The following is a 26,874-nucleotide window of genomic DNA, read 5'->3' on the forward strand; positions in this document are numbered from 1 at the left end:
ATGGGAATACCCCTTTCCCCATCCCTTTCAACTAGTGGTTTTAGCATCTGTTGATGATCTTTGAATCAACTGTTTCATGAGAGTGGTGCAAAATGGTGATTTAAAACTTTTTTCCATTCCAAATGATTATGTAGAATTATTATGTAAAGTAGAGCTTTCCCTCATTAACTGGGGCTCTTTGGTTACCTTGAGTTACCATTCCTATTAAAAACAGATCATTTTTGAGTGTGAGTTTGTGAACCCTTTTTATGTTAAAATTTCAAGCTCCTACACAGGAGGGAAATATCTCTTTGATTTTCTAGCACAGAAATTAGGAAATGCCCGTGTTGGTCTGGCTTAGCCGATAATAAAGAGTAACAGTGAAAAGCATCATCACCAGATTTTCTCACTCATAAAGATACCGAGAATTTCCAAAGCACCCTCCCTTTTTTCTTATTCTGAATCTATGTCATGATATTTCCTTTAAATTGAAAACATGAAAATACCCTTCCAGGGAGCATATCTGAACCCTAAACTGGAGCGACCAGGTTTCTTAAAAGATTGTGTCTTTCCTTTACCTATTATTCCTCCCGTCCTGAGCTGAGAACCCACTCCAGGGCTGCTTTCCCGGCAATAAAAAGTACCTATTTCTTTTTTGCATTTGCTTCGTTCTTTATCAGCTTCACCCTGTTGAAATTCATCTCATCAGAGACAGCCACCTGCACAACCCCGCCCCCTCTCAGGGCCAACATTTATATTCCAGACACAGGGTTGAGGGAACTTTGCAGAGCTCTAGGAAATTATTTTTTACGTCTGAAATATTAATAAAAGCTCGTGCTTAAATAGCACTCACCAGGTGGCACGTACCGTTTCAAGCATTTTTCAGATATTAATTCTCAGAACCTACCTATGAGGTAGGTAATATCTTTGTTTAAGATGAGGAAACTGAGGCATAGAGGTCGAGTAGCTTGCCTGAGGTCAAGGCTAGTGAATGGCGGCCCTGAACTTGAACCCGAACAGTGAGACTCTGGAGACTGTGCCTCAGTAACTGGCTTGATACTAGCACAGTAACAGCAGGGAGACCCCAAGTCACATCACGGTGAAATCTCAGAACCCTGAGAACGAACAAAGGATCATAAAAGCTTCCAGAGAGGAAAAACAGGTTGCATCCAATGAAGGAGAATAAGATTTCTCATCATCAATGTGAGATATTAAAAGAAAATAGAGCAATGCCTTCAAAATTCTGAGGAAAACTAATTATTTATAACTAGTTATTTTTGGCTGCGTTGGGTCTCTGTTGCTGCGCGCGGGCTTTCTCTAGTTGCGGCAAGCAGGGGCTACTCTTCGTTGCAGTGTGCAGGCTTCTTATTGCAGTGGCTTCTCTTGTTGCAAAGCACGGGCTCTGAGCACGCGGGCTTCAGCAGTTGTGGCACGCGGGCTCAGTAGTTGTGGCTCGTGGGCTCTAGAGCACAGACTCAGTAGTTGTGGCGCACGGGCTTAGTTGCTCCGTGGCACGTGGGATCTTCCTGGACCAGGGATTGAACCCATGTCCCCTGCATTGGCATGTGCATTCTTAAGCACTGTGCCACCAGGGAAGTCCAGGAAAAATAATTTCCAGTGTAGAAATCTGTATCTTGATCAAACCATCAATTAAGTGGGAGGATAGAATAAAGACATTCTCAATATGCAGAGCCTAAAAAATATTACCTCCCATGTACCCTTTATCGGGAAAGTACTAGAGGACCAAAGGGAGAGAGAAACCAAACCAAAGGGCCACATGGGCTCCAAGAAACGGAGGGTCTGACACAGAGAGAGAAGGAAACCTCCAGGATGACGCAGGGGGTGCCTAGGGTGCAGAGGACAATCCGCTCATTTTGGAGAAGGAGAGAAGGCTCTGGAAGATGTGCCTCCAAGAAGATAAACTTGACTGAACACCTGGTATGTCTGAGTAAATCCAAAGCTGTTTTAGACAGTCAGCAGAGAGATGGGCCTCGATTAGTGGCAGGAGGAGGTGAGTGAGGGGGGACGAAAGGAGGGGGTCAGGGAGATATAGAGAAGAGACACCATTAGACTCACATTTAGGAATTCGGTCCAGCAACATTGCCCACCCGCCAAGTGTATTGTCACTGCTGAGTCTCCGATACACAGAAAGGAATATGACAAACTCCTTACTTCAATGTAAATAATAGGCAATAACTGGGAGGTTTGGGCCTTGGACTGCAGGAATGTTGGTCCTGTAAACTTTAAAAATGAAATAAGACTTGGGAACCTGAAGCTAAAACCAGGAAGGAAGAGAGAATCAGCTGGGGAAATGGCAGTGCTGGGTTGATGAGCAGTTGCCGTATTTCCCCCAAGGCCTTTCCTTGGACCAGCTGCCCCTCCTGAAAGGGCAGGGGCTGCAGAAGGAGGGCTCTTTGGTGGGAGCACCTCTGGTCTCTTCATCCCAGCCAGGGGGACTGCTTATTGAAAGGAAGACCAGATCCCCAGAATGCCCTAGGAAAATGCAGGCAGGCAGAGGGAGGTGGGAAAACAATCCCTCACTATAGATGATTGTATTGATCAGCTAATGCCCTAAGGCAAGAGATTTACCTCAAAACTGCTTGTGGGCACAAAATAAGTGCAACTCTCTGACAGCCAGGCCTGATTAATGCACTTTTAATGACATCAATAATTATAATCATACAAGGGAGGAAACAAAGGACAAATGGAATGTACCCAGGAATCATTCTTTATGCCAATATATTTACGTGAAAAAAGTTAAACTGCGGCAACCAGAAAACACTCCCTTTAGCTGCTACATTTTGATTTTCACACCCAAGTTATTCTGTTCTCACATCTCCTTCATCTTGGTCATTTGGTACTTCCATCACCTCGAAGGTCAAAAGCAACCAGCAAGAGTGACTGTGACACAGTGAGGGCTCACAGACCTCACAGCCTGGCCACTGGACCGGTGCCCGCTGCTATATACAAGGTGGCAGCGCCCACTGGTCACCTAGACAGCTTGCATGGGCCACGAGGCCTTGCACTTGAGTACCTGGGCTCCCGCGCCAAATCTTCGGGGCCCTTCCTCAGCCCCTGGCCTGTCTCCCCTGTTAAACCATGTTGTTCCTGGGATAATGATCATTCCAAATTTTACAGAATTTGGAAATCAAACATAATTCTAGTTTGTTCATTCCATAGTGAAAACGTTAAGTTCAAACCATCTCAGTGTGACAAGAGAAAAGCAACCTTCAGTTTTGTAGGCAAAGTCTTTGCAGTATGTCCCTAACCAACGTGAAGTCAGAGATCGTGGCAATCCTTGAAAAGCAGATTCAGGAATTGTATTCTTTGGTAGATGACAGGGAGTCAATGAATAAAGCGCTGAAGTTTACTTTGTCTCCTGCACTGAGCTCTGTGTAAGTTGACTCCTACCTACACTTCCCACCTGGGCCAAACTGCTCTGTCGGCCGTTATCTAAATCTACATTTTGCCATCCTAGTTGAGCATGTACTCAGGTCATTTTCTTTACTTGTAACTTCCAGTTGGTCTACCAAGAGCCAGGTCCTTTTCACAGGTCCAGTGCAAGTGCTCTCTACCCCCTTTTCTTTTAAATATCTTTAATCAGAAATGGCCTCTTCCCGATATAATTTTATTCTACTTATTGTCTGTACCAGCCACATGGCTGGCTGTATCCTCACTTCTTAGTTACTTGCGTTTATATCTCATCCATTGTCCCATCAGATAGCCAGCCTCTAGAGGCCAAGGATCATGGACCATATATCTTGGGTTCCCCCTCCTTCCATCATGCAGAATACTCACAGTAGGTACTCAATAGATACTACTTGAGTGAATGAATAAACTTTCAGTTCAGGGCTACTGGCTTCATGTAAGTGATCTGCTTCCTTAAAGCCCAGTCTTTATTTACAAAGGTAAATCTGCTTTGTTGAAAATTAGCATTTTATAAGCATCATTAGTTCGAATTAACAGAGAAAACAAGCATCAACTTGGGAATAAAGCATCCTATTTTCATCTTTAGTAAAAAAAAAAAAAAAAAAAACACGGAAATGATGATTCAGCTCACTTGGCTGGGCAGTGCTTTTGAAGATGAGGTGAGAGATGTAGTCTCCATAGGGGGCCTCTCATCTCCAGAGACTGCACTTCTCATTCTGAAGAGTGAGCTCACAAGCAAGAGACAAGGGGATCCAACAGGAGAGCCATCAGTTCAGTCTATGTCCTACTGATGTTAGGGTAAGAGCATCACATATTTATAATAAAGAATGACAATTACTTCGAGTTACTAGAATACCAACAAGGAGATATATTCCTATTACTCTTGCCAGAAAATGTCTGACCAATAATTGAGAGAAGAAATGGGAATCTTCTTTTTCCAGCAAAATGATGAACTCGATATTCAGAAATCTCTTGTTATAAAGCCACTTTAAAAGCTCAGTGAATTATAGGAATCACTTTTGGTATACACAACAAATGAGTCCACAGGAAGCAGCAAAATTCTCAAGCCCTAAAAATGAAGAGGAAGCCAAAAATCAAGACTGGGCAGCTGAAATTGAAGCTGTGGCTGAGTGTTTGCCTCTTAGTTACAAAAAAAAGTTTGGATTTTAAAGTCTACCTGTGGCATAGCATAGAAGCCCTTGGGCCCATTCAAGATAGTAGGTAGAAACAAGGCCCATCACGTAAAACAAAAAACCAGATGGCACATCCTCTATGAAAGGATGGGTTAGAAAAATATCCCCACTAGCAATGGAAAGAACCAAGGGAATCTGTCTTATACTTTGGGGTGGGAAAAAGTCTTCACTGATAATTCAGAATCCAACCTACCCTCACTGGCATGGATGAAGAAACCCTATGCTAAGAAATTAGCTTACAGTTGTCCAAAGCCTGTCAGACATAAATTTTCTGTGAAAGGACATGTGTAAGACTCTCACAGATAGAGTTCCCCTCACTAAATGTAAGCCCACCATCCCAAATTCTGAAACATATAACGAACCACCAAGAATGAGAGTCTGCAGAAGAAACTAAGAACAGAATTAAACTCCACTGATACAGACGATAAAATAATTGTGTTTAAGATGTATAAAATGATAGAAGAGGGAATCAAAACTATGAGAGAGACTCGCTTCTGGCCAAGATGGAGTAGCCCATCCTTCTCTAGTCCACCCACTACTACTAAAATTCATTGCATGTAATACAGCTTCTAAACCTAGGAAGACACTGGAAAGAAGGAGGATGAGGGGCTAGGGAGCGGGGGACATGAGGAACGAACGACAGGGCAGTGTTCTCAGGTTTCTGTTTTGCCTCCCTCAGACCTCCCACACGGGGCGCTGGAGAAGCCCGCTGACAAACTGCTAACAGGCACAGACAGAAGCCTCAAGAAAAGCTCATTCTCTCTAACAAAAGGCTGGGAAGAGCAGGTCCACCAGGACACAAAGCCTTTTTGATAATACCTGCCCTACCCCAGCTAAACGTCAGAGGGAAAACTGCCCCCCACAGAGTGTCTGTGCTGGGAGTCATGGTGGAAGGAGCTTGGTCCAATGCACTGGTGCCATATTAAAACCCTCAAGAAAAAGAAAAGTCAAATAAATTAAGGCCCACCCATACGTGGGATTCTATATGGAATTAGGTAGATTTTCAAAGTTGTCCACAATGTATTAAGTGAAAGAAAAAAACAGGCCACAGAACAAAATAGTATGTATCCATAAACGTTCACATTCTTGTTTCTGTGTGTGGGGCGTGGGGTGGTGTCTGCGGGTACAGTTATAGGGGACTGTGCACTTTCAAGCAACCCCAAAGCATATAAAATATGACTTTTATAATGAACATGTATTATTCTTCTAAATAGCCAAAATGGTGAAAATGATTTCCCTCTTGGGGAAAAAAATTACCACAGAAGGATACAAAGGCAACAAATGATAGCAAATAACCAAACCATTTTCACCATTAGGGTATATACAAAGATGATAATACTTATGTCACAGTGGTGAAATTATGAGTAGTTTTTCCCTAATTCTCAAATTTTCTATAAAATGGTCGTGTTAATTTTATACGTCTTAAAATTTGGTTTTAGAATTACAGCTCACATGTCAACCTGCACCCTGTTAAGATAAAGTAATGCCACAGCAGGCCAGGCCGCAATCAATTTATGTCTGATGAAACCAAAGAACTGAGAAGGTGTGAATGGGGCAAGGGCAAGGTTACTCCTAGTAACCTCCTGCCCAGTCAGTCCTGGGCCTGCCCCGCTGCACCTACCAAATCCTGCACCACACACTTTTTTCCTGGTTGTGTCAGAATCACCCATCAACCACATATGGAGGATCATGAACTTCATATCATTGTACAGGTTAGTGAAGCTTTGTATGGAGAGAAGCAATTTCAAGCAAAGCAATTTGACCACTGGTAGGCACGGACATACTATTGCTAAAAAACAAAATTCAAATGAGTAAATTTAAAGATCTAATTGGCTTTGTTCAATGATTCAGGAATCCAGGAGCATCCCATCTAGCAAACAGAAAGGAGTTCTGAAGACATGTACAAAATGCAAAATGTTTTATAGGCAGAAGGAGACGCAACAAGAAGGTTATGAGCAAAGAGTGGATTGTTTTGGGTAAGGTCACCTTCTTTTGGGGAACAGCAGAGTCTACCCAGTGGACTACCTCACTAGTACTGACGAGGTAATTCCAGACTGACTGATTAAGATTACATTCCTGGGAGAGGCTGAAACTGCTATTAGGTTAAGTATTGACTCTCAGTTTGATGATGTGGGCTTAGAACAAGTGACTTCATTTGGGGCCTGTTGTCCCTTTTTTAAAATGATAAAAGATTTTAAAAGCCTGAAAGCATGATTGAATGCTATTGCAATGAGCGATGCAATTATCAGATCAGAGTGAGTTAATGCAAACCACCGTTTCCCGAAAGGTTTTCAAATAGAACATTGGTCTTATGAGATGCTCCTTAAGGAAGGGATTCTGGGGTCAAATAAATATGGAATGTACTGCTTTCTCATAGCTTTTCTTGGAGAGTCACAACACACAATAGCATCTTAAAGGCACTGAGAACTCCTGCCAGGGTGGAAATCAGTTGAACTGTAACTCAGTATCTCTGAGTTAAATTAGATCCCACTAGATCCCATTTTTTGGATAATGACCTGTGGGGAACCATTCTTGGAGAAATGTTGATCTAGAGGGTAATGATAGTCAAGGCACGAGGCCAAAAGGTAGGACCTCAGAGAGCACAGCTTCTCCCTAGAGCCCAGGAGACACATGGAGCTACTGCGGAAAAACCCAGGGTTATGTCTGCTGACCCCTTCAATCACATGTATACACGTCTATAGGAATCTCACGCCAGACAGGACAGAGCCCATATGGGGAGAAGTCAGTTTACATGGGTACATTCTTCCACATTCCCAGTGCCAGAATCTCTAGGATCTTATGCTTTCTTTACATATTAAGATTTTTTTTTTTTTTAAATCCAGAGTGTGGTCATGCTAGGTGGATGATTTTTAAAAGGGACAGTGAAATGTCTAGCCCTTTTGCAAATAACAAGGAAAAGATGAGTTTCAACACGCTTCACACATACAATTTTTAAACCTTCTTTGTACAAACTATCATCAAGGTTAGTAGACATCTAAAGATGGCATTTGCCTTAATAGCCCTGTTCAGTATTTTGTTTCCCTCTGTACTCCTAGGCCTGAGTTTGTGAATACTCAACAATACTAACTGTGCTTGTTAAACATTTCTTCCATGGCTATTACTTTAAGTGGTATATTAAATATGCAACATATGTTATTCTCCTCATTGCAAATTTACACATCAAATGACACAGATGAGGGCTTCCCTGGTGGCGCAGTGGTTGAGAGTCCATCTGCCGATGCAGGGGACATGGGTTCGTGCCGTGGTCCGGGAAGATCCCACATGCCACGGAGCGGCTGGGCCCGTGAGCCATAGTCGCTGAGCCTGCGCATCCGGAGCCTGTGCTCCGCTACGGGAGAGGCCACAACAGTGAGAGGCCCGCGTACTGCAAAAAACAAACAAACAAACAAAAAAAACAACTAAAAAAGAAAATGACACAGATGAGCTGTTATTCCTTGCTTCCTTCTTGTCCTTTCTGTGATGCTATAGATCAAGGAAGGAGGTCCTCGGAGGAGAAGCACTGAGTAAACCAAGATGCTGCACGCCACCTCACTGTTGAGAAGGGAGAAAATGACTAGCCCTTTGAGACAGAATGGATTTGTCTAGGGAGAGTGATAAGTTAACAAGCAGTAGGTGATAGCCTAATGCCTTGGAAGATGCTGTAGATAAGAAATACCACTAACCAACCATAAAGAATTTCTTTGGGGATTTTACGACTAGATTTTTACATAGTTTGGTATAATTTAGTTATTTCCCCAACAAGCATAGATTGCTTGAATCAGATAAGTTTATTCCCTCATCTAAGACCCTGAAGCCAAAATAAAGGTCTGTCTCAATACTCTTTTTTTTTTTTTGGTCCCAATACTCTTGATAAAAATATATCATTTCCTAATTTAAGGACTTGGACAGTATGTAGCAAAATACTTAAAAATAAAAACTATGCCCTTTCATACAGCAATCCTACTTCCAGAAATCTGTACTTAAGAAATAACTAGATTTTGGTCAAAGATTTTTATTCAAGGAAGTTCATTTCAGTGTTATTTATAATAGAGAAAGTTGGGAGCATCATTTATGTTCAACAGGAAAGGAATGATTAACTAAATTGTGGTATATTCACATGTGGGAATTTTGGGCAGCCATTACAAAATCCAATTTTCAAGGATTATTTAATGACGTTGGAAATGTTCTTACTATAATGTTAAGTAATGAAAGCAGGACCCTGGTGGGAATACAAAATGTACAACCTCTATGGAGGGAAATCTGGCATTCTCTACTATAATTTCATGCACATTAACCCTTTGACCCAGCAATTCTACTTCCAGGAACCTTCCCCAAAGATACTCTGGCAAACACGCAAAGTGATATATGCACACCATTACTCGTTGCAACATTACTTATAAGAGCAAAAGAGTAGCAACAGCCCCAATGCCCATCAGTAGGTGACGGGGGTAGATTATCATACGAACAAGATGGAATACACGCAGCTACAAAGGGAAGGAGGGAGAACTTTCTGTACTTATTTGGAAAGATCTCCAGAACATTTTGTTATGGAAAAAATAAAAATACAGAACAATTTCTATAATATACCGCTTTTTGTGTAAGTAAACCAAGTTATTTTATGGAGTTCTTAAAAAAAACTTGACAGTTTATTTGTGGAGGATGTGACAGTCTGTCTCTAAATAATGTCTTTCTAAATAATGTCTGTCATTCCTTCCATTAGTCCAGTGAGCCTCAGCCGGGGGTAATTTTGCCCCCCTCCCTGGGGAACATCTGGCAATGTCTGGAGACCTATTTGGTGGTCACAACGGGGGGTGATGCTACCAGCATCTAGCGGGGAGAGACCAGGGATGCTGCTCAGCATGGTACAGCGCACAGGAGGCCCCACAGCAAAGAATTCTCTGGCCCCAAATGTCAAGAGTGCTGAAGATGAAAAATCCAGAATTAGCTCTTCCATCTTAGTTATGCCAGGTCTGTACCATTTTCTTCATCAAAATGTTACTGTTATGATAGGTTTGGTATTATTACTGAAAATTCTGTTATAGTCACAAATATAAAATATATCTACATATTAGGATAAAGTGAATAACAATTATATTAATGTTGTTAAGAACTAAAATGTTCACAATTAGAGAAAAGACACAAATATAAAATCAAATAATTTAAAAACCTTGTAATCTTAAATTTGAGTGGTAAATATTAGTATGAACTCATCATTTGCCTCTTTTTAAAACTAGGTATGTATTTCCTAGCTCTGCCCAATCAAAAGGCCAGGAAGCAATGATAATCCAGTAGCAAGGAACACCCATAACTGTGAGACTGTGATCTCTAAATAGTATTTTCCATTAAAGGGAACCAGGGTTCTGTGAATCAATGGCTGATTCCAGGTCTGGAGCAGAATATTCAAATTGAGCCTGGGTCACCTTGTGCAAATGACAAAGGAGCTTGGCCCTGCCACACCTAACAGAAGGGGAAGCTAAGAAATAGAATCCAAAAGTTGGGGTTCTGTTGTGAAAGTAGAAGGATGAAGTAAATATTGGGAGGCAGGGGCTTCCCTGGTGGCGCAGTGGTTGAGAGTCTGCCTGCCGATGCAGGGGACACGGGTTCGTGACCCGGTCCGGGAGGATCCCATATGCCGCGGAGCGGCTGGGCCCGTGAACCGTGGCCGCTGAGCCTGCGTGTCCGGAGCCTGTGCTCCGCAACGGGAGAGGCCACAGGGGTGAGATGCCCGCGTACCGCAAAAAAAAAAAAAAAAAAAAAATATTGGGAGGCAATTATCAATCTCTGCCACAGCAGCATGGGGGCTGACAGTCAGGCTCTGGATCTGCCTGTCCAGTACAGTAGCTGCCGACCACACGTGGCTACTGGGCACGTGAAGCAAGCCTAGTCCAAACTGAAGCATGCCCTAAGTATAAAGTGTACACTGGATTTCAAAGATTTAGTATGAAAAAGGGAATGTAAATATCACAATAATGTTTATATTGATTATATATGGAAATGATAGTATTTTACATATACTGGGTTAAATAAAATATGTTATCAAAATTGCATATTATCTGTTTCTTTTGATAATTTTTAATGTGGCTACTAGAAATTTTTTAAGTATGTGTGCCTCACATTATATTTCTATTAGACAGCGTTGCTCTAGAAAAACCAGTTACAGGGTCTTCTGAAAGGCTCGGAGCTTGGGAAATGGGACAGACATGGGAAGTTTAGCAAAGGCATGGAGAAAGAGGAACAAAAAATTCAGAGAGGGAGGGAGGGAGGGAGGGAGGGAAGACAGACTAGTGGCCACAGAACAGAAGAAAATATCTACAAATCTGATAGAGGACGAAACAAATCTTATAACTCAATAATTTAAAAACGGACAAAGGATTTGAAAAGACATTTCACCAAAGAAGATATGCAACTGGCCAATAGGTACACGAAAAGATGCTCAATATCACTAGTCATCATGGAAATGCAAATCAAAGAGAGGAGATACCACTGCTCATCCACTAGGATGACTATAATCAAAACGACAGAGAATATCAAGTGTTGATGAGGATGTGACAAAATTGGAACTTTCATCCATGGCTAGTAAGAATGTAAAATGGTGCAGCCACTTTGGAAAACAGATTGGTCGCTCCTCAATTAAACATAGAGTTACCATAATAATTGCACTCAGAGGTATAAAAACAGGCAAATCTATAGAAACAGAAAATAGATTAGTGGTTGCTTAGTGCTGGGGGTGGGAGATGGGGATGACTGCTAATGGGTACAGGGTGTCTTTTCAAGGTAAAGAAAAATATTCTAAAATTGATTGTAGTGACGATTGTATAATCATATAAATATAAATATAGCTAAAACCATGAATTGTACACATTAAACGGTGAATTGTATGGTATGTGAGCGATATCTCAATAAAGCTGTAAAAAAAAAACTAATGATGTTATACCAAACAAGTCATGAGATCATAGTGAGAGAGAGAGAGAGAGAGAGAGAGAGAGAGAGAGAGAGGGAGAGAAAGAGAGAAAGAGAGAGGGAGGGAGACTGACTCATTGGTTACCACTGGAGGTTGCTAGGGCACAACTCATGACTCTAAAAATCAAAGAGAAAGAATTCTGATTTTCAAGTATGAACTACATTTCAGGGTAACCAAATAACCCTATTGGATGGACCAAAGTTCTATGGTAGAGAATAATTCCAGCTATCAATCAGAAGGAATGATAGATCACACCTCTAGTGAAATAAGTGATTCAGGCAAAGATCATCAATGGATGCTACAACCATTGACGGGAACTACAGAGCAGAGGAACCTGGCTGACACACCTGAACCCACTGATCAATCTTGGTACCACCACAGGCGGGACAACAGGGCACTACATGCTTCTGCATGTGATGCAATGTGATGTACTCAGCATCATGTATGAAGTATGTCGCCAAAAAATTATATTAATCCTGAATCGAATCTAATCAATCTAACTTTTAGTCTAGAGTAATTATAAGGGTAAGAAGAACTAGCTAAGTATTACCATGAGCATACAATGAGCCACATCCAGAAAGTTTAGACTCTGCAGGACAACCTCCCTAGCAATCAAGTCAATAGCAAGTGGGGGAAAAAAAGAGGGAGTCTGTTCTAGATTAAAAGATACTTAAGAGAACAACTAATTACAAAATGCAAATCTTGTTTGGTTACCAGTTCAGTAAGCCAACTGTAAAAAGACATTTTTGGAACAATATGGGAAATCCGAATATAAACTGGGTATTAGAGGATACTAAGCAATTACTGTTAATTTTGTTGGGGTTGATAATGACACTGTGATAATGTAAGAAAACGTCCTTATTTTTTTTAAAGATGTATGCTGAAGTATATATATGTGAGAAATAACATAAGAATCTAGGATACAGTTTAAAATGTTGCGGCAAAACAAGAGAGGAGGCAGCAATAGATTAAATCAATTGGGCAAGATGCTACTTATGGAAACTAGAAAATGGTGGGTTCATTGTGCTCTTTTCTCTTTAGTGTTTGTCTAGAATTTTTCATCATAAAAAGTTTTTTTTTCAACCCAGCGATGTTCAAGAATGGGTAGGACTTACCGGTTCCCAGATATGCTGAAAGGATGAAATCTGTGATGTCAAGGAATCCAAGCTCAAAAGCACATATGTATTTGCCATTTGACATGACGAGAGGCAATTCTTTCAGAAAAACCCTTCTAGGCTTCTTTATTTTTGATTGCTTACTAGCTTTTTGTTTTTCCTCTCTGAACCATTTTATGTGAGGTTTCCCAACAACTGATCACCTCAGGGAAACTGCGGCAGCACTATAACCTCCTCAGCTAAGCCCTAGGTTTCGCTGGGAGGTAAGGGCTCTCTATTCCTCCCTGCGGGGCACAGCCCTTCCCGGAGCCGTGCACGAAGCTGTCCAGTTTTCCCCCACCCTCCTTAGCTGACTCTCACGGTCCCCCTGGGTCATAAGTAAAGAGGTTATGATCAACCCTCTTTCAAACAGGTGAAGGAATGGAGATTCTTTCTCTAAAGGATTTCACCACCACATTTAAATGATGGTTCTCTGTGTGGATTCAACTTTAACATTGTGTGTAAACACCTCTCTTCACAATGTAAAATGCTGATCACCTTAGCACATTAGAAAAGTCTTATAAATTTGAGAAGAGTTGAAGCTGGGTTGAAATTATGAATATAGTTAAAATAACAGATTACACATGAATATCATCACCTCTTGCCAGTGACGACTTCTCTGGGAGCCTAGATGATCAGCGTGCACAGGCAGAAGGGTGTCTCTTTTCACCTTGGAATGTAGAAACAGAAATGGACGAGGTAGGGGGAAGGGGAAGAGTGTCACGAGTCCCAGCTCTGCTGCAAATAGGATGTTGACTTTGGGTGGACTGACCTCCCTTGACCTTGGTACCCACTCTGCAAATGGCAAGAGCAGCATTTCCTTATCTGGCTCCTGTCTTATCTGCAGCTCAAAAGAAACAAGGTATGTGAAAATATTCTTGTAACTATAAAGGGATTATAATTATTTTTTAAAATATTCTCTCCAAGTAGATATTATTTTTCTCTAGTCAACATCTCTTATTTCCCAATTCTGCTTCTGGAATTGGTCTTAAACCACTCTGGGATACAGTCTGAATAACAGACTCTGAGAGTAGATTATATTTTCAATTAGATATTATTTAGCTTCCTATTTACTGCACAACATTAAGGTAAAGATTTTCCTCCCAACTTAAAGTTTAATTTTAACATGTTAAAATCCAAACATGTTATTTCTGGAATATTCTTTGAGTCCTGCAGATTTTAGTATTTTACAGTTCTCTGCCAAACCCCTGCTTAAACACAGTTAATAATTTGGCTTTAAACTCAGAATGTCCATTTTAAATATTGTCAGTGGTAGCCCTGGCCTATGTTCCTTCTGTTCAGGCAGATTCTTTCACGGTACAAGTAGCAAGGATTGAGGACTTGACCAGGAAAGCCTTCAGCTTAAACTTCCAGGGCTGGAACCAAACAAGAGGACTTTTCCTGAAGTGCTCAGTATAATATCTTCATCTGTACTCAGTGGCTCATGAAAATGCCTTCAGAATGTACTCTCTAGATCTCTTACCATGGCAGGTTGGAGGCTGCTAAGACAAACACGAGATCCTCGGAGCGGGCCAGCCCATCCATCTGCACCAGTAACTCAGTCTTCATCCGCAGGCTTCCTTCGTGCTCTCCCCTAGAGAAAGACGAGAAGGTGAGATGCTCCCAAGAGGCAGAGTCTTTGCTTCCACGACCAGAGTGACACTCACAGCAAGGACTCAGTGACGGCAGACCGGGTTCCCTTCTGACAACTAACCCCTTCCCTGCCGCATTCTCAGCAGCTACTCATCCCAGGGTTGGAGAAAAGAAGCAATTGGTACTACTTTCAAACAGTAACAGAAAGGAAGTAAATGAACATAATCATGACATTGAAAAGAAAAACAGAGGTTGACAATGAACCAGAAAATAACTGAAGGGGAGACAGTGGCACTAGTAGATTAAAAAAGGCAGCCCCACTGTGTCTACCTGCCGTATCATTTACCCTTTTAAAAAATGGCTTCATTGAGAATAATCCTTTTCATTTATATAGCAGGCATGAAAGTACTTTACACACACTATTTCTTTTAGTATAATGTATGGACATAAACTGTCCAAGAAGAGATGAACCACAACACAGTATTTCATTCTCTTCTAATAAGAGACAAGATAATGACACGGAAACTAGGCTTTCCTTGCACAGCAGAATAGAGGCAGTTTTCTGTGCAAATTCATCCTCTGATTTTCCCACCACCCTCACTGCTGAGACCCTCCAGCCAAGAAAGAGATCACTACACCATAGGACGAGCACAATCAAAACTGGCTCAAAGTCCTGACCAGCTCCAGCAGGCTCTCATGTAGATCAAGTTAAAAGGACAAAAAAGTGCCTTTCTAGCACAACACAACATTCAGTTTCTCATCTCTGCCTGTATATGGTGGCAGCCCAAATTAGGCTTATGGGTTTTTTAGGAAATGTGCCCCTTTCGATCTAAGAGGAAACACAAATATCGTTATATATTTATCTAACATTTACACATAATTACTATTCTTTTAACATAACATGACCCCCAAAGTCTTCAGACCACCTGCCCTTATTCCCTTATCCTTTGAAGACTCTCCTTTTAGTGTTTAACTTCCAGACAAGGAAACTGACACACTCAAGGCTGGTAGATGAAGTTTCCAAGGTAGCTCAATCAAAGCTGTGGAGGGCCCTGGGGATGGAGATGGGCAGAGTGCATGTAAGAGCGAGTGTCACTGCAGTAAGGCAGGCCAGGAGCACAGGGCATTGCAGAGGAAGTGACCACTAGGGCAGCCTGGTGGGCTCCCAGCCAGGCCCCCGTGCAGCTGCCTGTTCCTGCCAGGCCCCCTTTGGAGAGGCAGATCACCTAGCCTGGGGCTGGCTAGCACCCATGAAGCCATAGAAACAGTTGCATTTCAATCAACGACATGAATCCCACGCATCTTGGATGCATCTTGATGGTTGTTTTTCTCTGCTGGGAAAATGGTTTTTAATAAGTAAAGTTTCATAAATTATATTCTAGTTATACTTCCAACAAGATAATTGTTTACTTTTTATTAATATTAGTTCTGCCTTGATGATAGACCATTAGAAGCCATCAATAAATGCAGCTGTGTTGAGTTTTCCCTGACAGCTGTTTTTTCAAGCCAGGGATACAAAGTTTAGTAAAAAGTTTCAAAGAAAAACACCTCTGATGAAGACAGAAAGGTGTTCTTAAAACACGCACACACACACATACACACACACACACACACACACACACACACACACACACAACCTCATTACAGTCTGAGATGTGTTCTGCCTGCTGGGGACATTAGTGGACACTTAATCTTTAGAGATAACATATGTGACATATTTAAAATCGGTCCGGCTGAGCCACAGTCTGGTGTCACAGAGAAGTGGCGGCTTCCCTGGCCTCACACGCCTTGTCCAGGGCTGCCTCTCAGGGCTTAGCCCTTGGCAGCCCCGTTCCCCCCAGGCAGCCCCTCTGCCTCCAGGGGAGGTGTTCACAGGCAGCTATTTTGAGCCAGCAGGATGGTTATGGCAGCCTGGGATCAGGGGCTGGGTGATCTTCAGGCCTGAAATCCACTCTGTGGGGAAAGGGCAAGGGAGGATGACATTTCCTCTGGTTATAAAAACTACTGAAATCAGCTATTCAGTTAACATGATCTAATTTAAAGACCTTTCCGTGTGTCTGCAGAAAATCTGTGGGCTTATTAATAGGCTCATTCTGCTGGTAAATGTCGATGGGCTTCCGACCGTCAAACACACTAACGAGAGGGGAGAAGTGATGACCAAAAAAACCCTGTCTGTTACCCAGGAGCCGTGCCTCTCTGACTCATCACTGACTCCAGCTCGTCCAGGAAGATGGTGGAGGGGGCGTGATAGCGGGCAAGTTCAAATAACACCTGGGTAAGAGAAAAGCAACCACTTGTTAATTCATATACTTAAAGTTCTCAGATGCTCCCAGTGATTAAAAGCTTAGGATAGCTGTAATATTAAGCATTTATGCTTCACTTTGTTATTTCACAATAACTTTATAATCGTTACAGTTACTTCTCCCTAACACTACCCCATGGTCCTATTATTTCCATTTACCACTTGGTAAAATTACAGCCAGAGAGAATAAGTGGTTAGCTCAAGGTTATTAATCATAGGATTTCCCTGGTGGCGCAGTGCTTAAGAATCCACCTGCCAATGCAGGGGGACACAGGTTCAATCCCTGGTCTGGGAAGATCCCACATGCCGTGGAGCAACTAAGCCTGTGCGTCACAACTACTGAGCCTGCGCTCTTAAGCCCACGAGCCACAACTACTGAGCCCGCGTGCCACAACTACTGAAGCCCATGCGCCTAGAGCCCGTGCTCCGCCACAAGCGAAGCTACCGCAATGAGAAGCCCACGCACTGCAATGAAAAGTAGCCCCCGCTCGCCACAGCTAGAGAAAGCCTACGCGCAGCAACGAAGACCCAACACAGCCAAAACTAAATAAATAAAAATAAATAAATTTACTTTTAAAAGTTACTAATCATAAATGGAGAGCTTAAGATAAAACTCAGTTCCTGAACTTTGTTAGTTGGTTTGTTAGCTAATTTGTTAGTTAACCCTTGAGACCCCCTGCCAATAACATGTTCCACGTGGACACAAAAGCCTTGGAATACGTAAAATCAGTTAATAATTTTTTTTCCCTTACCACTTAGAGACAATAAGGTTATTCTCAGAAGGAAGAACTGCAGAGAAAGGATAGAGTTCCAGTCATGGGCAACAAGGCCAAAGAATTTTGCCCTTTCTGCTCCCCAAATGACTCCACGGGGTCCCCAACACTGCTGTTTGGTAGGCTCAGGTACTTGAAGGCAATTCCCAATTGAATAAAATGTTCCATTCCATAATAAAATATTATAGACTGAATAAGAACAGGAAAGCAACCAGCAAAAGAACAGCCATAAAAACAAAATTGAGAGCTCTAAAGGGAGATGTGGTGGTGATGAAAAGAGTATAAAAAACTATACCTTTTTTAAAAAAACCCTGAAACTAATCTCTTGAGCACCATATACAATTCTTCCCTGGTTGATCAGAGAAAGCATTAGAGATTTAGAAAAGAATAGGTGTTCTTTAATAGGCATAGGAGATTTATTCTCTGTGTCACTTAGCACTAGCAAAGCATCACAGAATAAATAAGAGGGGAAGGGCTCAGAAAAGGCCAGATTGTGGTTTTCATAGTAGTAGCAGGTCGTCCCTTACAGGCCTCCCTGTCACTGAATGGGAAACTCCTCACCTTCACCGCTGCTTGTGTGTGTGGTCCCTCCATGCTCATGCGCAAGTGTTTTCCTTTCACAGAATCCTATTTCTGGCTCAGCCCAGTGAGCTTAAGAGAACAGTGTCAATGCTGGGACACTCATCACAAATGTTTTTTAGACACAACAGAGACCAACTCATTAGCAGCAGGTAATTTGTCTTCCTGTCACAAAAAGAAAAGCTCAAATATACCTGGTATTAAGGATGATTACAACAGCAGCAATCTACCCAATGAAAAATGGCATATTAGGACACTTTTACACGTTTTTAAGGAGCTCCCCAAAGTGCAGAGAGACCAACAGCCTCGATAAGACCAAACATCCTGCTGGAAGGAGAACCACGTCTGGAGCCTATGTCTCCACATGGACCACACCACTACCCTTCCACTGCCAGAGAATATATAGAACCCTGGGTAAGTGCTTGGGAAGCATTAGTCTAAAATTTTCAGAAGTTCTTGGAGGAAGTTAAATCACACAACTGGGGGAGGGTGGAATGTTGAAAGATGTAAGCAACAACAGGTGTGTGCGTTTGCTAAAGAGACCACTCAGCTCCTCAACAGCATCCACTCCTAGGAGACATGAACATTAGGAGGGGAGGGAGAAACGTAACCAAGGGCTCCCTATAAATAACTCTTCAATTGGAATAGAAAGAGAAGCAAATGGTAGGAAAGCGTCTCTGATTTAGGGGAAGGCCTTGAAGGGCTTTCTTTATCTGAAAGCTTCACTGTAAGAATCTTGACAGCATGACCAAGGTTTTCCAGGTGAGGCTCTTTCCAGGAGCTCAGAAAATAAGAGTAATTTCTGAAAGGACAGAAGATAAGATCCTTCCAGATTAGCATTAGCAGAGTTATCTGGTTTCCTTTTTGTTTAAAATTAATTAATTACTTTATTTATTTATTTTATTTTGGGCTGTGTTGGGTCTTCGTTGCTGCATGCGGGCTTTCTCTGGTTGCGGTGAGCGGGGGCTACTCTTTGTTGTGGTGCAAGGGCTTCTCCCTGCGGTGACTTCTCTTGTTGCAGAGCCCGGGCTCTAGACTCGCGGGCTTCAGTAGTTGCAGCACGCAGGCTCAGCAGTTGTGGCTCATGAGCTCTAGAGCACAGGCTCAGTAGTTGTGGCTCACGGGCTTAGTTGCTCTGCAGCATATGGGATCTTCCCGGACCAGGGCTCGAACCCGTGTCCCCTGCATGGGCAGGCGGATTCTTAACCACTACGCCACCAGGGAAGTCCTGTTTTCCTTTTGAATTATTTTTTAATATCCAAAAAATGTATTTCATAGAAAATAAGAAATATGAATATCTTCTAAACCTATAGAAAGATGCTCAAATTCATTCAAAATGAAAGAAATGCATGTTTGAGCACTTAAATATTACTTTCACTATCAGACTGGCAAAGATTTTTAAATTTGGGTACTACATGGTGTTGGCCAGGGTGTGAGGAAGCAAACACACACACCACTGATGGGAATGTAAGCTGGTGCAACCCTGTCGGCAGGGAATTTGGCAATCAGTGGTTTTCTTTCCTTCTGACCCAGCAACTCTACTTCTAAGAAATTGTCCTACACTACACTATATGCAAAGACACGTGTATAGAAAGACTCTTCACTGTAGCTTTCTTCATAATAGCAAGAGACTGGAAACAACCTAAATGTGTATTAAGAAAAGATTGGTTAAACACGTTTTGGTACAACCATGCAATGAAGTGTCATGCAGACATATTAAAAACATGTTCTGTCTATCTATAATAGTGTGGAACAATATCCAAGTTACCTTGTTAAGTGTGAAAAAACCCACAAGGTACAGAAGAGTATGTGTGCTATGTTCCTACTTGTATGTTAAAAGGAGGGAGATCGAGATACAGTTGTTGATGTTAATGTAGATATAAATAAATGTCTGGAAAGCAATTGTAGTAGTTTCCTCCAGGGAGAGGGCTCAGGGGTCCTTTTTACTATTTTTTTCAGAAAGACTACTTTTTTTTCTTTGGCTGCATTGGGTCTTCATTACTGCACCTGGGCTTTCTGGCTTTCTCTAGTTGCGGCGAGTCGGGGCTACTCTTCCAGGGGCTCCTCTTCGTTGCCGTGCATGGGCTTCTAATTGTGGTGGCTTCTCTCGTTGCAGAGCATGGGCTCTAGGTGCGCGGGCTTCAGTAGTTGTGGCACACGGGCTCAGTAGTCGTGGCTCGCGGGCTCCAGAGCACAGGCTCAGTAGTTGTGGTGCACGGGCTTAGTGGCTCTGTGGCATGTGGGATCTTTCCGGGCCAGGGATTGAACCTGTGTCCCCTGCATTGGCAGGTGGATTCTTAACCACTGCACCACCAGGGAAGTCCCTGAAAGGCTACTTTTTAAATGTATGGTAAAGGAAGGGGAAAAAATTGAGGGCGGAATCATTTCCTAACTCTTAGAAGTCTAGCAAAACAATACTGAAGCAGAGGAAAACTTGAGTTAAATAAAATGCTCACACAGAATGGAGCATTCTAGTTAAATGACTTTTCTGGCTATTCAACATTAAACAAGAAAGTCCATTTAGTTTAAATCTTTGTTAGGAATATTCATTAGGGCTTCCCTGGTGGCGCAGTGGTTGAGAGTCCGCCTGCCGATGCAGGGGACATGGGTTCGTGCCCCGGTCCAGGAAGATCCCACATTCCGCGGAGCGGCTGGGCCCGTGAGCCATGGCCGCTGGGCCTGCGTGTCCAGAGCCTGTGCTCCGCAGCGGGAGAGGCCACAGCAGTGAGAGGCCCGCATACCGCAAAAACAAAACAAAACAAAAAAAACCCCAGAATATTCATTAAACATCTGAATTTCTTCTTTGCCTGGGTGAGTCTCGTCCAGGGAATCTTCCTCCGAGCACCTTGCAGTGTTTTGTGCTCATAGTTCAAAACACCACTTTTCATAACAGGAGATGAATCTAAACTGATTCTGGGGGCACCTTGTAAGTTTTGTCGTTCCTCATCACGCAGAAATGGAATGTTAAAGAGAAAAGTCTTCAGGCTGATAAGAATTCTAGTTTGTTGGATTTAAGCTAATTGAAATCTAGCTAACTAGAATCACATGGAACCCATAAATTTAGGAGTAGCTAAAATTAAACCCTGTCTGGCACTGAGTTAGACTCAAGATGAAGAACAATGAAATAGAAGATGTCAACATAGATTTCCATGAATTACAATCTGGTAGGGGTGATAAGAATTTATAAAAACTTACACATTTGAAGTAACTTGAGAACAATCACAAAGTAATAAGTAATAGGTTATTTTAGGTAAATCAATCCTTTAAAAATATTTTATTATCACTTCCAAATAAGCCACAATATTTTGAAAATAAGTCTATCCAAAGTAATGTAATTTAAGCATAATATTTTAGAGTAATTTCTTTTCAGAAAATATATCATATTTATATCCACTTTGTATTGATTACTTATCAGCCATCCTACAGAGTGCAATAGTTTAACAGGATTTCTAAGCAGGACCTACCTTACACTGAGGCATAAATCAAAAAACAAGTGTTCTCATAAGGTGACTGGAAGATATAGTAAAATTGTATAATATAAAATATACCATATACTATGAATGAGATATTGTAAAGATGGAAACAATCTCTTAAGGGAAGAAAAAAATCCCTACAGGCTATGGGCTCTGCAAAGGAAAGTTGCTCAGAGCACCTGAAAGAATAATTAAGTTTTAAGTTTCTTGATTCTTCCTTAGAGTATCTAGTATAGGGACTAGCATACCATAGTAGCCTCTCAATAAATGTTAACTAAATATACTGCACATGCTTCTTGAATAAAGAAATAATAGACCACTTCAGAGACAATTTTTTTCCAGCTTCTATTCCCAAGTCGCATGAATTGCAAAAGGGCTGTTGGTCAAATTCCCAAAGGAAGGGAGATCATGTTTGATGATAGGGGCATGACTGATAGCCACATATAGTAGTCAATCTACCTCCCAGGTTTTTAGTAATTAAGATCCAGGATAAATCTGAACATACAAATCACTTAAAACAAATAAGATATAACCTCATTTTGTACCACGGTATTTTGCCAGAACTTATTCTAAAAAACCAAAATCAAGAATCCCTACCCGAACAAGTTTTTCTGAATCCCCTCTCCATTTGCTTACGATGGTAGATGCAGAAATATTAAAGAAGGTTGTTTTGCATTCCGTAGCCACAGCTTTGGCCAGCAAAGTCTTTCCTGTACCTAGAATCACATGTGGGTAAAATATATGAGCGGCCCTCGAGCTCCATTCCTCTGCCTGCAGACAGAAGGCAGTCACACAAGCAAAACAGGAGGTGGTTACTCAGCAAGCACTGCCCCAGCCCTGACAGGACAGATGGGGCAACTCGTCCTCTGCACACATGCTTCATACCAAGGCCAAAACAGAAAGCCCTTTACCTGGAGGTCCGTAGAGCAGCAGTCCTTTCCAGGGGGAAAGGATTCCTGTAAACAGCTGTGGGTACTATGGGAGCAAGGAACAAGGATGAGGTTTAGTATCTGTCGTCAGCCTGCGCGCCCTGAGCTCAGGCAAGCTAGGGGAGCTAGGGTGAAACACACGCAACTCTGCATCAGGCCCTCCTTTTTTTTTTTTTTCCTGGTACGCGGGCCTCTCAGTGTTGCGGCCTCTTCCGTTGCGGAGCACAGGCTCCAGACGCGCAGGCTCAGCGGCCATGGCTCACGGGCCCAGCCGCTCCGCGGCATGTGGGATCTTCCCAGACCGGGGCACGAACCCGTGTCCCCTGCATCGGCAGGCGGACTCTCAACAACTGCGCCACCAGGGAAGCCCAGGCCCTCCTTTTTTTTAAGGCTGGCTTTTTCCTTCTCTCTCTCTCTCTCTCTCTCTCTCTCTCTCTCTCTCTCTCTCTCTCTCTCTCTCTCTCTCTCTCTCTCTCTCTATATATATATATATATATATATATATATCTTACTTATCCCAATTTTACTTTCACACTTGATAGGATGCATGGCTTAATTTTTGTCACTTTTTAAAAGAGCAGTTATTTTAAGGAAAAGAAATGCATATGTAGGTACTTTTCTCTCCGTTGCAACAGTCATTTCTCACATGCATAACATTATTTCCCCCAGAGTTCGACATATATGCAGAGCATCTGGCAATCTTTTGAATGCTGTGAAGCAGGTATGCTCTTTAAGATACATACTAGAACCAACATACAAAAGTGTATGTGAATAAAGCTCAAAGCTATGGTGAAGCCTGATTTGGAAGTTGTGAACATTCAGTGCAGAATACATTATGAGACACTGACTTCAAACAGGACATGCGTGGACTTTCAGTGAGTCTCTCCCATTAGTTCAAACTCAAGCCATCTGGAGTTGATAGAGGACCAAAGAGAAGGAAAAATAATAGTAAAATTATAACTAGCTATTAGTTTCTTGCTGATGCTAATGTCAAAATGTTGACATCATGTGGAACTTCTAATACCATGCAGATAACACAACCAGAGAGTCTGATTGGGCAGTTCTATTCTTTCGTACAAGAAGTCTTGTACAATAGAGCCACTCAGAGGAAATAGGGAATAAATACATTTCTACTAATTCTGAACACCAGTATATTTCTTACCCCCATGTCTGAACACAGGAAGGAAGAAAGGGAAGACAGTCCAAATTTACTGATTTTGTCCCATTCAAAAAGAAGCATCCAAAAATCAGGGGCTGCAAGGGCCCAGTGGTAAGAATAAATAGGTTATTCAATAAAGTAAATCTGTAATCCTAACTGCAGGAGATTACAAAAAATGGCCACAAATTATTTGCAGCTCCTTCCACCAAGAGGCAGAGGATATCTGTCTATTGCTTGAATCTGGATTTTGCCTTGTGAATTTGGCCAGTGGGACATTAGCAAATAGAAGAAGAGACTTGAAAATAGAGACGAGCAAATATACAGAATATAAGAAGAGACACGGGAAAGGCTCACGGATTGGGTCCTGCCCTTTCTTGCTTCTATCTGGGAACTCTCTGCACCATGTGAGCAAGACTTGGGCTCTCCTGCCAGAGGACGAGAGGCAGAGAGAGAGGCCTCAGCTGCCCTGGTGATCCCAGCTTTCACAGCTTTTCCAGCTTTTCCAGCCACCCTGGCTGATGCCCCAGACGTGTGAGTGAGCCCAACCAACATCATGTGGAAAAGAGCCAAGCTGGCCCAGCTAAGCCCAGCCCAAAGAGCCCACCCACAGAATTGCAAACAAATAAATGATTGTCATTCTAAGGCACTAAGTGTTGGGGTGGTCTGTTATACAGCAAAAGCCATGTGGTACACTGACCTTCTCATCACCACTGTTGTAAACCAAACATGAAGAGTCTTGTTTTTCTATTTTTCTTCCTATTTAGTGAGCCACTCTGCACAAAAATTTGTCAGGAATAAGCTGAGCACAGCCCTATGGCTCTACTGGCCAGCGCCCTGGAAGGGGCTGTCTAGTCTTTACAACCAGCTGAAAGCAAAGCCCCCAGTGATGGGGGTGTTGGGGGCAGGGGGAAGATCTATGCAAACAAAGTCAGATGCTCTCTCTTATGGCAGGTATTTCTACTCTAAATATTTTTAGGGAGGCAGGCTGATTTGAACCTATAGTAACTGACAAATCATATATACTATAGAGTCTTAGATCTTAAATTACCTCTTAGAGCAGATACCTGCCTTCAACCAATATGTAACATGATTTCAAATTGCCTAGAATGGACTGAGCCTTGGTGCTCCAGTGTTGACAAAATATTGTGACACAGGCAAAAAGTTAATTTGTGGACAGAAAAGTACCCTGTCATTCTCTTCCTGATGGGTATATGACATATAGCTTGTCCAATGGATAATGAACAGAAATATCTCCCAAGAGGCTTCCTTCCCATCCTTACCCTTATAGGATACACAACAGCTTCTTTGACTAACTGCTTGGCTGCATCGAGTCCAATAATGTCATTCCACTTTATGTTTGGATTATGGAGATAAATGTCCTGCAATGCACATTTGATCATTTTGTTAAAACTAATGTTCTCCTCCACAGCTGTAATAAACACTGGAGCAGCAGAATACCTGACTTACAATAGGACATAAAGTGCTTGTGATAAACACTTTTCATATTAGATACATGTGTACATATACACATTGTAATCTGAGGCTAGTTCACCAAAGGGATGTCATGAAAATATTCAGTGATATTCCCTGAAGAAGACATTGCTGATATAATATGGTACTTTTAGGGTAAAAAAAAAAATCTTCTAATGAGGGACTATACCTGTCTTCGGCCAATAGCAAACCATGCTGATTTACAACCGTAATCAAAGAAGCTACAGAATATGCCTACAAATTACATTAGCTTTTACTCTGAAACATAGTTCCTAGCCGTTGCCTGCCCTCTCTCTTGCTCCTTGATCTCGAAAACACTTTCTTAATTTGCTGCCTAAAAGAGATACACTCCTCTGAAACCAATTTCTCTTTTTCCCTAGTGATTGCTCCCTACTTCCATCAGGAGCAATTGCTTCTACAAAATCCAAGGAAGCCAACAACCAAGCGAAAGTCTTCCCCTCACATAGCAGAGCCCTGTAGCAACCACTGAGGGTAATCAATTAAGGTAGCTTTTACTGATACTAATTTACAGTTTCCAAACTTCAATTTCGCTAGATGCTCAGAACAGTCACTCAGGGGCCTTTCTCAGTAGGAGCTGTTTTGGGCAAGCTGAATGTCTAGAGTGTTACAGCCAAAAACAAAACAAAACAAAACAAAACAAAAAACCCACCTCTTTTCCAAAGTCATTCTGAGTGACTACAGAACAATCTGGAAACTACTTTTATATTTATTTAATTTTTAAATAAGTAATACATGTACATGGTTCAAAAATATACAAACATATTTTTAAAATTCTGGTGAGATGTTATACCTCCACTTCTGTCCCCCATCCTCCCAGTTCCCTTCACCAGAAGTGACAAATTTTATTAGAGAAACTATTTATGCAGCTGATTTTCATGGTGTATAATACGTATGATCCATTCCTGGGTGAGCTGACAAAGGTCTCAGTCTTCCAAACTCTTGGGAGAACCACCCTGTCTTTAAAGGACCACGCACTCATTCTTATTACCACACTTTCTTAGGAAAAGCTCGGCACACAGTGGGGATTCAACTACCCTGGAGTTCAAGGCATCCATAGATAATAGCAGTATTCCTTGCCTTCTTCTAGAGTTGACATTGAATTCCATGTGGTACTGTTTAAGTTCCCAGTAGGAAGTCCCTCCTTATATCAATCAAAAGTTCTCAAGACTCAGCAGGACTGCCTCAGGAGGTGGTGAGCTCCCATCCCTGTCAGCATTCAAGCAGGATCTGCACGACTGCCTCCCACTGTACTGTGGGAAGGGTTCCAAATGGAATCCTTTCAGGCCACTTCTACTCTACAACTTTATTATCACTAGTCCTGGTATCCTTTTGCAAAAACACTAACAAGACTATTGATTTGGGGGTATAAAAATATTTTTCTCTGCTCTCTTATGCATCATAATTACCACAGCCTGGCTCAATCCCTCATTCTCTCACTGGCAATAACTTCAGAGCTGGTCTTCCTATCTCCATGTCTTTGACAGCCTTCCACACTGTCATTAGAACAAGCTGTCTAAAAGTACATTTGATTGCCCCATTCTCCTGATGGACGACTTTCAAAGATTCCCAGTCTCCCACAGACTGACTCCAGCCCTGGTTCCTGTTCGCAGCACCCTTACATGCAGGAACCCTGGCCTCTCTCTCCAGCCCATCTCCCACCATTCCTTGCGTCCCAGGTGGCTCCTGAGAAGCACTGCACAAGCGCTACAATTTCACAGGTCTGCACCTCTGCCCAGAACGCCTCCCCCCACCCTTTTCTACTCTTTTTTCACGTGGCTGTTTCCTGCGTATCTTCTTCCCTAACACTTTCCCCACTCCTTGGTGCAACAATACCCATC

At 42.2% G+C, this 26,874-nt stretch overlaps 1 protein-coding gene across 3 annotated transcripts in view; it reads right to left on the reverse strand.

Moving 5' to 3' along the window:
• KATNAL2 (katanin catalytic subunit A1 like 2) overlaps nt 1-26,874 on the reverse strand; it is a 53,696-nt gene that overhangs the window by 3,213 nt on the left and 23,609 nt on the right. For all 3 annotated transcript variants that reach the window (XM_065889766.1, XM_065889765.1, XM_065889767.1), the window contains 5 exons: nt 24,805-24,903; nt 22,348-22,411; nt 22,034-22,152; nt 16,489-16,580; nt 14,200-14,310 (listed from right to left, as the gene is read on the reverse strand). In XM_065889766.1, the coding sequence (XP_065745838.1) occupies nt 14,200-14,310; nt 16,489-16,580; nt 22,034-22,152; nt 22,348-22,411; nt 24,805-24,903 (485 nt within the window). The remainder of the gene's footprint in view (nt 1-14,199; nt 14,311-16,488; nt 16,581-22,033; nt 22,153-22,347; nt 22,412-24,804; nt 24,904-26,874) is intronic.

This window comes from Phocoena phocoena, chromosome 13 (assembly GCF_963924675.1).
Source record: "Phocoena phocoena chromosome 13, mPhoPho1.1, whole genome shotgun sequence".
Lineage (NCBI taxonomy): Eukaryota > Metazoa > Chordata > Mammalia > Artiodactyla > Phocoenidae > Phocoena > Phocoena phocoena.